This window comes from Strix aluco, chromosome 17 (assembly GCF_031877795.1).
Source record: "Strix aluco isolate bStrAlu1 chromosome 17, bStrAlu1.hap1, whole genome shotgun sequence".
In the NCBI taxonomy this organism is placed as follows: domain Eukaryota; kingdom Metazoa; phylum Chordata; class Aves; order Strigiformes; family Strigidae; genus Strix; species Strix aluco.
Genome location: NC_133947.1, coordinates 2,501,485 through 2,512,066, shown reverse-complemented (window position 1 = coordinate 2,512,066; position 10,582 = coordinate 2,501,485). Strand labels below are relative to the sequence as shown.

Here is a 10,582-nt window from a genome sequence, read left to right as displayed (position 1 = left end):
CAGCGCTGACACCTTACCCGGCAGGAAAATTGCTGCGTGCTCTGGTCCAGGGTGGTGGGGAAGGGGCTGCTGTGTGACTTTCTGACCACTGACCAAATTCCTGAAGCCACTGGGATGTCACATGCCCAGAGGGAATCTGGCAGCAGCTTCAGACCTCATCAGCTGGGCAATGGGGTGCCCCATTGTCCCCAGCCGTAGCTGGGGTACCCATCTGTGATGTCCCACGGGCGCTGGTGCAGTCCAGCGGCAGCAGCTCCTTCAGCTCCGCAGCCTTCGCTGGCTTCCAGATGTTTCTGCCAAGTACAAAATGTGGCACGAAAGGCTATTTCCCAATGGCACACACCACCGGCAGATAACAAAAGCCAGTTGGCCAGCTGTAAAATGGAGCCCAGAGAGCCAGATTGAAAAAAAAAAACCCAAAAAACCCCCACGAAAACACAGAAACCTTGCTCAAACACAAACAGTAAGAAGAGTCGCAGTCAACTCAGAGCCTCTAATTAGAGGAAAATCAAAGAGAAAAATCTATCCAAATCTTGTAATCTGCTTGCTTTGAAAACTACTGATTCTTGATCAATACAAATGAAATGTATCTTCCTCTCCTCAGCAGACCCAGGCCAGGGTTTGTCCTGGGAAACCAGACTGGATGCTCCATCAATCCCCCTGGCTGCTCTGTCCCACTGGTGCTGCTCCTGCTGCATCCTTAAGGCAAAGTGCATTTAAATGGCTTTGGGATGAAGAGCAGAGCAAGACATGTTTTGCTGGAGACTGTAATTCATTCACGCGGGGAGACTGATCCCCCCACCCGAACCAGCGAAGCCCCGATTCATCCCCCATTGCCATGGGTGCAGCATCGTGCCCCCGGCGCTATCTGCTTAATGAGCTGATCCTTTAAAAAGCAGCCCCAAACGTGGGTGTAAGTGGTGTCGATGCACAAAAGGACTAGGAAGTGTTTGTTCATCTCTGCTCTATCATTAATTAAAGCAATTAGCCCACTCAGGCTCGGTGAGGTACAAAGCCATCAGCTGGGAGGAATATACTCCATTATAGAATGGATCTCTATATCGATATACTCTTACTGCTCTGGAGGTTAATAGAGGGACATAAGGTTCATCTCGCAGGAAGGGTTTGAGGAGGAACCTGAGGAATGACACAACACAGCTTCACTAAAACAAAAGTGACCTTTCAGGTCTCAAGCACCCAATTTTTAGCCTTTCTATCTCTCCCTTCTGGGCGAGAAGAATCTCCCAAGCTCATGCCCTGGGGCTGTCCGTGCTTTGCAACCAGCAGGGCTGGCCTGGGGGTCCCAGGAACCCCGAAATCAAAGCACTGATCAAAGCTGATCATGGGGCACAAAAGCGAAGCCTAATGCTGGGCATGAAAACAACCACGTGGCTGTTTAAACTGCCGGTTGGTGTTTGTATATTCAAAGTCCATCACAGCCTTGAGCCAACTCCTTTCCTGGAAAGCGCTGAGTCAGGACCATCCATGGGGAAACTGAGGCACAGCTGGAGGAGCTTGGTCCAGAGCTGGGTCACACGTGCTCTTGTGTTGGTCCTTAAACCTCTGGGGTAGACTTTGAAAATAAACAAGTTATTTACAGCCTTGTGGTGCCAAGGTTTTCCCTGAAGCCGTCCTGGCTCATTTCCTGGGAGCACACACCCGGGCTGTGCACAGGGGAAGGCGCCCGTCCCAGCAGCGATGGCAGGAATATTGCTCTGTCCCGTGGGCCAGGCGGGGGGATCTGGGGACACGGGTCACCCAGAGTGTCCCCATGCCAGGGAGCAGGGGGGCTTGCTCCACTGAGAAACACAGCTCCAAGGGCAGCTCGGCCCTTTTGCAGCCCCGTGAGCTGCGCGGGGAGATCAATGTCCTCCTGGAGCAACTCAGCGCTGCCTCTCCTGGAGCTGGCTGCTCGCCCCCGAGACTTAATAAGATCTTAATAACGCCGGCTTAATAAGAAAAATCACAGACTTGGGGAGGAATGAACCTCATCGCACGGAGAGTTTGTGCCAGAACCACCCCAGGCTGCGATACGGGCTCCCTCCTGTCTCCAAACCCTAAAACGGCTGAAGCATCACCCCCTAAAAATGCTCTTTCTCACAGCTGCGCCCAAACTGCAAGATTTTATTGCAAACCCTCAGCGTGCCGGGCCGTAGCGCTCTGCTCTGAAGTATGACTGAATTTGGGAGAGACTGAAGGAACAAGGCTTTAGCTACATCAAATACCAGGCTGCCTTTGCGGAGCTACCGCGAGGCTCTCGCGTCTCTCCAGGGCTGTTCTGACGCTTAAAAGTGGATTCGCTTTGTGTTCTCGGCCGTGTTTCCATTTCACACAAAGTCATTTGCTGGGAAGTTCCTGTTTTGCACAGACACGGCGTCGCTGTGGCCCCCAGGACACACCGGTGGTTTATGTCACGGCGGCTATACCGTTTGTTACACCGGCACCCAAAGCTGGAGTTGGATTTTGGTGTGGGTTGTGTTTAGGCCTTGCTGCAGGTTTTTCCCTCTAAATTAAAGTATTCTCCCCCAAATTTGACACAGCCCAGCCAGCTCAGAATCCCTACAAATCCATATTTATTTATTCATTCATTTTTACTCATTTTAAAGGTGGCATCAGGTCGTATCCCTTGAAATGGTTTTAAACCTTAATTTTCAACTTTAAATTTTTTAAAAATTTCTTTTCACTGTTAAATTTTCTTTTCTTAAATAATCATAATTTTTTTTTTTACTCGAGTCCGATGGGGCGGGGGGTGTGTGGCAGAGCAGAGGAGCCCGGAGTAGAGTCCCCCCCGTCCCCCGCCATGAACCCGGGGGGCCCCGCCCCGCCGCTGCGCACCCGCTGCCCGCGCAGGCCCCGCCCCTACCGGGGAAGGGGCGTGACCTGACGCGCCGCGCCATCCCGATTGGCGGTGCGAGCCGCGGGGGGCGTGTCCCGAGGTGAAATGAGGGCGGGGACGGGGGCGGGGACTAGAGCGCCTCGCCATTCCGATTGGCGGTGCGGGCCGCGGGGGGCGTGTCCCGAGGTGAAATGAGGGCGGGGACGGGGGCGGGGACTAGAGCGCCTCGCCATTCCGATTGGCGGTGCGGGCCGCGGGGGGCGTGTCCCGAGGTGAAATGAGGGCGGGGACGGGGGCGGGGACTAGAGCGCCTCGCCATTCCGATTGGCGGTGCGGGCTGCGGGGGGCGTGTCCCGAGAGGATATAAGGGCGGGGCCGGGGGCGGGGCCGACAGCGCCGCGGCTCAGGCCGTGCGGTGCGGAGCGGACGGTGCGTTCCCCGCGCGGCGCCGCCGCCGAGCGGCCCTAGTGCCCGCCCGCCGGACCCTGCCGCCGCCCAGCCCAGGTACGCTGCGACCGGTAGTGCAGCCCCGGCGGGGGGGGGGGGAAGAGGGGGCGGACGGCGCAGCCCGTTAGTAATTTGCGGGTTTGGTTTGGGAGGGGTCAGCTGCAAGGCTAAACCGAGTGCCTGTGGGGTGAAACTTCTGGGAGAGGGCTCCGTGCCTCAGTTTCCCCGCGAAGGGTCACGGTGTTAAGGGGAAGGGGTGCGCGGAGGGAGCGCAGCCAACATCGTCAGGCCAGGGAACGCCTCGCGGGGAGCGGGGCGCCCCGGAGGAGGGGTGAGGGACTTGGGGCGCTGGGTGCCCCCCCGCACCCAGCTCACAGCCCAGCGGGTGCTTCCGCTGTTCCTCCGGCGGGCGGTGGGGCTCGGTGTCCTCCTCCAGGCCCAGGGGACTGTGCCCCGTGCTGGCCGGGGACACCTTGGACTGTTTGAGCCTTTTGGGAGTTTGCTTGAACCAGAAGCGATCAGGCTGTGGGGAGAGCCAGCACCGTGGTGGGGTGGGCGAGGGGGTGCTTTGTACCAGGAGGAGAAAAATATTTCCCCAGCTCAGAACTGGGGACCAGGGGGAGCAGTTTTCTTGCCCGTGCTGGGAGCAGAGGTTGCAGGAGCAGGGGCGTGATGTGATGTACACACGGCTGGCAGGTTTGGCCTTGGCTCGGGGTGGGGGGTGGCAGCGGGGGACAGGCTGGGGCTGGAAGCCCCTCGCATGAAAATCCTCGGTATGTGCCCCAAGCTTAAACCCTCCTTGGCTACTTGCGCAACCTCTGCCCGAGATTTCATAACTCCCAACTGTTGATACAGGGAGGGGAACTGGATTTCTGCAAGAAAGCAGAACCCCCGCGTGGGGTTCGGGGAGGGTGCCCTGCAGACTCGCCAGGCCTGGGCTCTGTGCGAGCTGTTTTCGAGGGAATTATTTTGACTTTGCGTGTAGCTCGCAGCCAGAGCTCTACAGCTGCGGATTTAAGCTGCGTGGAGCACCGGGCGTGCTAACCAGTGTCCCCGGTGCCGTGCCACTGCCAGGGTACACGTGTCCCATCTCTTCAGAGATCACACTGGTGCCATTTAAACTCTCGCAGCTTTCTCGTGGGTGGGCGCGGGTCAGGCCCTGGGTGGGTGGGGGCTGCGCTGTGGCCCCTCTACAATGACGGCTGCCCCTTTGCTCGCAGGTTTTAGATCTGCACAAGAACCAAGATCCAGAACCATGGCATCCATCCCATCGAGCGGCTCGCTCATGGCGACGCACAACTACCACAGAAGTAAGAGCGCGTGCCCGGGGCTGGGGTGGGCTCCGCGTGGTGGGTGAGCAGGCAGGATGCTCTGCCAGGCGTCTGGGGGGACGTGGCTCCAGCAGAGACAAAGCTGAGCTCAGGGGTGAGCTTTCAGCTAAAGCCCCCGCGAGAGCTGGCAGGCTTCTTGCTGAGAAAGGGGGTGGCCAGCAGCCATCCCTCCTGCTGCTCAGACCCTCCTTTGGGCCACCGCAGCCCCTGCCCAGTTGTACCAGCTGGAGATGGGCCTTGCAAACTCCTTTGCTCATTATTAAGGTTGTAGGTGAGGGGAGGTGACGGCTTCAAATGCATCTTGCACTGTTGCTGTGGAAATGAGCTGCAAAACCAGTCTGGACAATGGTAGCTAATGGTACCTCTCCAGGGGAGAGACTTTCTGGTTTAGTGGATTGTCTAAACCAGAGGGAATTAAAAGTATTCCCCTTGAGCTGAAACTTGTAGCAGTTGGACTAAAACTCCATGGATTATATGCAGGAATCTCCATTCTCTTGGCCTCAAGTCATCTGCAGAGGCCTCCCAAGTGCTGTGTACAGATACAAAGCCATTAAATAATGTCCTTGGGGTTGCAAGTGTTTTCCTACAGAGGTGTTCAGGTGCTTTTTTCCTACCTGCTCTTGGCCAGCTTGTAATCTCGGCAGTATTCCCTTCCTAGTGGCTTTTATTGACCTGGCACTAAAGCTGGGCAAGTACTGGAGCGAGATGGTGATGAGGCTGAGCCGTGTCACCCCAGGGACGGCCACACCAAGGCCGTGTGTTGCTTTTCATGGCACGACCGAGGGTCTATGGTGATCTGATGGCCATGATTTCTCCACAGGACGCCTGAGCTCCACATCCAGCAACAGCTCCTGCGGCAGCTCGGAGTACTCTGGGGAGGTCATCCCCCACCCCCCGGGTAAGTGCTGCCTGGCTCGGGGCCGCGGGGAGGACTCTGCTCCCAGCCCCACCACTGCAAATCTTACTGGCGGTGACCCAGCCTCTCCTGTGGGATGAGACTGGGGTGGTCACAGGTTGCACTGACCTGGACCTTCCTTGGCACATGCTGTCCCCCAGGTCTGCCCAAGTCCGACCCTGGCCACTGGTGGGCCAGCTTCTTCTTTGGGAAGACGACTCACCCGGCCATGACTACCGTGTCGGAGTCCCCGGAGAGGTGAGTGGTTTCCTCGGACGAACTGACACAGGGGACTGCCAATGCAAGACCCAGGGCAGTTGGGGACATCCCTGCTGCGTCCCTCGAGGTGCATCCTGACCCAGCGGGTGACATCTTCGTGCCCAGGGCACCAACTCTTGCTGCAAAAAGAAATGCAGAGCGCCAACACGATGCCTGGGCGTTGGCCTGACCCTCTCTCTGCTCTGTCTTGCAGCTCGGGAGCGCTGCGGGTGACAACAGGACCGATGGCATGTGGCCTGGTCCCAGGAGCGGGACGGAGGCGTCACGCCAGCGAGCCCAGCTCCGGGCCCTCGGCATGAGCGGGTCGGCGGCTGCTCCCAACACCGGCGGGCACAGCCCCTTCCCCCCCTCCCCACCCTGTAGAGTAGGCAGGCTGCTCCGAGGCAAAGGTGCTGCTTTGTAATAAAAAAGTGCAGTAAAACCCCAACGATTCCCACACCAGCCTTTTTACTCTTTCTCAACGTAACTACGCCCTTTCCACGTGGACTCGGTAACACTTTTTATTTACCTTGTACTCATACAATGGCAACTAATAAACTTGAGCAGCCTTTTAAAACACTGTGGGTGGTTGTTCATCTGGGCTGAGAGGGCAGAGCGGTGCTGCTGATGGTGGTGGGGCTGGACCAGGATGCAGCGCAGCCTCTGACCACAGCAGCAGGGTCCGGTCAGGCTGGATGGCACCATGATGCCAGTGTGACTCACCAGTGCATGTGTTTTGCTTGTGAGCAAGATCTGGCTTGGCTGCAGGGATGCTGCAAGTGCCTCCCCCACCCTTCCCTCCTTACTTGGCTGCACAGCCTGTCCCTGCTGGCGCTGAACTTGTTTTGCTCCCCAAGCACATTGCTGCCCTGCCCTGCTCCAGAGCTTCGCAGGGTAGGAGTGCCTGAGCCTGAGCTGGGTCTGGTCAGGGCTGGGGGAAGGATTTAGGTGCAGGGGGAAGGATTTGCATGCAGAGTGAGCCCTCTGTAGTGAGGGGAGAGATAAGGCTGGCTCAAGGTTTGCATTTTGTGGGTCTGATGTCAGACTGGAGCTCGTGGGGTGGATGGCAGCTCAGGGAGTGGGCTGGGCAGCTCTGGAGCCCAGCAGGCCTGTGTGCTGCACTGCCCTAAGTGGTGTTTTTGGCTGACTGTTGCCTTGAATTAGTCATCTTGGTTGTTTGGCCCTTCTGTGATCAGCCCAAGAGCTGGGGAGTGCTGCTTGATAAAGCACTGAGAAACCAAGAGCCTGCAGGTGCCTGCATGTAAGGGGGCAAGGTCCCCTGTTCCTGCTGGAGGCAAACAAAACCCTGGCAAGGGTTGATTTAAAGGTGCCAGATCTTCCTGCTCTGCTCTTCTGTCAGCCCCAGCACAAGGTCTGGGACAGGCCCTGCGTGCACCGGGGGAACCCCTGAGCGGTGACTTTGTACCACCATGTCCCGTGCAGGCAGGGGCGAAGGGCAAAGCTGGGTTCCAGCAACTCCCCACTGCCTGGCCCAGGGAGCAGCTGGGGGGGAGGTGGCTGCTCTGCTTTTTGTCTGTCCTGCAGAGGCATCCAGGGTCACTTCCAGCTTTGCTCCTTGTCTCTGGTAGGAAAAAGTGTTGTGTAAGCTTTGCCCTGAGCTCTGTGTCTCCAGGCAGTGCTCCTTGTCCTCAGGGCAGAGGGTCTGTGTTCCCCCCATCCTTAGGGTGGGCTGGGGCAGCACTGGGAGCTCCACTCCCCTGTGCAAGTATGTGCATCCAAGGGGCATGGTGGGGGGGTTCCCCGTGGCCAGCAGCTTTGGGCACATGGGTTGGACCCCCGAGGCTGCCAGCACCCTGTGGGTGACCTCCACATCCACAGCAGCACGTCGTCACCCCACAACCGATCTGACGTGACTGCCAGCCGGGCAGCAAACTGCTGGTGCTGGGCACTGCTGGGGGGGCTGCACCTATATGCATGTGGTTGTGTATCGCAGGGGGCGTGTGGCAGCCTTTAAATGTCATAAAACACAGGAAAATCAAGCAAAAAAAAATCCTTTCTGAGTAAGACAAGATGAGGCATGCTGTCTGGCTGGTGGGCTGGGGAGGATGGCTACAGCACTGGCTCATACCAACAAGCACTGCTCCAGGTTCTTCCCATGCCCCGGCAAACCCCTTCGGCTGCTGCTCACCCCCAGGATGCCCCAAGGGAGCAGTGGGGTCTCCTCTGCTGCTGGTTCCCAGCAGAAGCCCCAGATTTTGGAGAAATGACTATTTTTTCCAAGCCTACAGCCTCGGGGGCTGCAGATTAAAGCGTGGACACACAAAGGTAAAGTCAATATTGCCATATTTGCTTGTTGGTCTCGTGATTAGGGAGGGTCAAACCCAGCAACTGTCCCCAGGCACCCTGGGGAGGCTGTGGCAGAGCAAAGGCACCAAGCCTGTGTCCCTGGTTTTCAGCTGGGCACTTTCCCCGGCCTGACCCAGCTCTGGGCAAGCTGCTCTGGCCACCTGCTGCGATGCCACCAGCACATCAATGCTCCTCCATCCTGTTTTTGGATGCTGCGTGGAGGTTAAGCTCATTCCCACATTGCTGTGAGGCAGGTTGGGTTTATGGCACTGATCCGTGAGTTGCTGTCCTGTTGCCAGCGGCTCTCTGTCCAGCGGAGCAAAACTGCCTGAAAAAACCCTGTTGAATTAAAGGGGATTTTTCTGAGTGGCTGTAGAGTCTCGCAGACTCGGACTCCTACTCTGCTGGGGTGAAAAAACGAGGAGAGCCCGTCCCCTGACAGGCTGTGGTCCCTCTCAGCTTCATGGCGTCACTGAGAGCAAAGACCTTGGCATTGCCTTGGTTGCTTGGGGTGCCTTTTGGGGTCTTACTTGTCCCTTTGCAGCACTCAGGTGTGTTTAGGAAAAGCATCTGACAGCCAAGCACGTCTATTTTTATGCTGTTTCCATCCCCACTGCTGTGGGTGTCGGTCTCTTTTCCCAAGTAACAACAGGATGAGAGGAAACGGCCTCAAGTTGTGCCAGCGGAGGTTTAGATTGGTATTAGGAAAAATTTCTTCACCAAAAGGGTTGTCAAGCATTGAAACAGGCTGCCCAGGGAAGTGGTTGAGTCACTGTCCCTGGAGTACTTTAAAAAACGTGGAGATGTGGCACTTAGGGACATGGTTTAGTGGTAGACTGGCAGTGGTAGGTTTACAGGTGGACTTGATGATCTTAGACATCTTTTCTGACCTAAACAATTCTATGATTCCAGCTGATTTCCCATGTCTTGGGTCATCATGCTGCTCGCTGTGGTGGGATAGCAAGGGATCCCTTAGGTAACAAGTGAGACAAGCAAAGGGGCTCTTTATATCCCACACCCCTCCCTAAGCATCCCCCCCTTCCACTGGGCTTGCTCTCGGAGGGGCAAGCCCCCACCTCCCATGGCACCACCCCCCCCAGGGACAGACGTCCCCTCCTCTGCTCCCCCACCCCTGCCTCGTGCTGCTTGACGAGACGCCGTATTTTGACTTGGGCAAAAACCAGCCGGTGCTTTCTGCTTGCTCTCGGCCCTTGCAGGGGCCCTCGTGCCTCCCCGCCGCCTCGCAGGAGCTCCCACAGCAGCCCCAGCATGAGAAATATTTCCTTTCATTGCCTGCCTCTTGCTGCTTGGAGAATTTTATTTTTTTATTTTTTTTCCTCCAGCAGCTTTGCTTCCCCCTCACCCTTCAAAGGCCAATGTGGAACCTTAAAAATAGAAACAAACTGTGCAGCTCAAATACAGCACATTAGCCTGACGCTGCTTTCAAATGCCACTCTGTCAAGTTGAATCTGCAAACGGGGCACATGCCAGGCTGAAACCAGAGCAGGCAAACACCTTTAACAACAGCATTTGTAATGCCCACGCCGGAGGGTTTTGGAAAGGGCTGGGGCTGTGTCAGCTCTGTCTTCAGGGGATGGATTTCGGGAAGAGCCTGATCCACAAAGTGGCCCCAATTTTGGGGGGAAGCTGCAGTGCCCTGCCCAGGCTGAGATCCTGGGAGAAAATGAGAAAATCTGGGCTCCCCCCCCCCAACTCTGCCTACTTTTAGAAAGTAATGACTCAAAGAAATGCCAGACCCCAGCAGACCATGCTGGAGGGCAACCCCGAGCAGCGGATGGACTTTTAATGCAGCTGTGGAGGAGGAAGGAAGAGCTGCTGTGGGCAATGCCATGTCCCCAAATGTCCCCCCCCCACTCCACACCACCCATCGTGGCATTGCTACAGCAGACTGAGCTGCTCTGGGGCCACGGGTCTGATGGGGCTGGTGCAGGCAGGAGGGCTGCCGGCAGCCCTGCCAGCTTCTCGAGGGACCCTGACCATGCCCATCTGCTCCCCACGCCAGCCCCATCGCCCCCATGCACACCCTTCTCCTCCTGCTTAATTTTGAGCTCCATCTGGTGGCAGCCAGACCTGCAAATTTAATATCTTTATTGCTGCAACAGCCCTGCCCTGCTTTGCACCAGGCGTGGCCTTGCCCTTTCTTGGTGTGCAATAAACCCATCACCTGCCAGACACGCTTCGGGCTTTAGTTTGTGGTAGGAGGGGACCTGGGCTCTGCACATGTGTTCTCTCAGCTGGGGTGTTTGATCAGCCAGCGAAATGCTTTTACAAGATGAGGTGTTTCCTCTTGCAACCGTGTCCCAACCTGTTGCTTTTTCCAGCTCTGAACACTCTCCCCGGGAGCTCCCAGGGCACGGCCGCAGCTCCCCCGCGCTCAGCGGCCGCCTCGCCCTTGGTCGGGCTCCAGCAGAAGCACGGCCGGATCAGAATTTATCACACCCCAAACCACATTCCCACCTCCCCTTTCCAGGCCCCTCATGCTCAATG

General features: G+C 57.0%; 1 protein-coding gene across 1 annotated transcript; it reads left to right on the top strand.

Annotated features, from left to right (window-relative positions):
- The first annotated feature begins 3,219 nt into the window (after positions 1-3,219).
- Positions 3,220-6,344, top strand: PPDPF (pancreatic progenitor cell differentiation and proliferation factor). Its single transcript, XM_074843381.1, has 5 exons — positions 3,220-3,340; positions 4,504-4,593; positions 5,435-5,512; positions 5,671-5,767; positions 5,982-6,344. The coding sequence occupies exons 2-5, from the start codon at positions 4,539-4,541 to the stop codon at positions 6,085-6,087; spliced, it is 336 nt and encodes a 111-aa protein (XP_074699482.1). The 5' UTR covers positions 3,220-3,340; positions 4,504-4,538; the 3' UTR covers positions 6,088-6,344.
- Positions 6,345-10,582: the final 4,238 nt, after the last annotated feature.

What these genes read in the sequence shown, in the direction of transcription:
- PPDPF (XM_074843381.1), top strand. Translation starts at nt 4,539, where the DNA reads ATGGCATCCATCCCATCGAGCGGCTCGCTCATGGCGACGCACAACTAC. An exon ending in GGTCATCCCCCACCCCCCGG is followed by an intron (nt 5,513 to 5,670) that starts GTAAGTGCTGCC and finishes GCTGTCCCCCAG; the next exon opens with GTCTGCCCAAGTCCGACCCT. An exon ending in GTGTCGGAGTCCCCGGAGAG is followed by an intron (nt 5,768 to 5,981) that starts GTGAGTGGTTTC and finishes TCTGTCTTGCAG; the next exon opens with CTCGGGAGCGCTGCGGGTGA.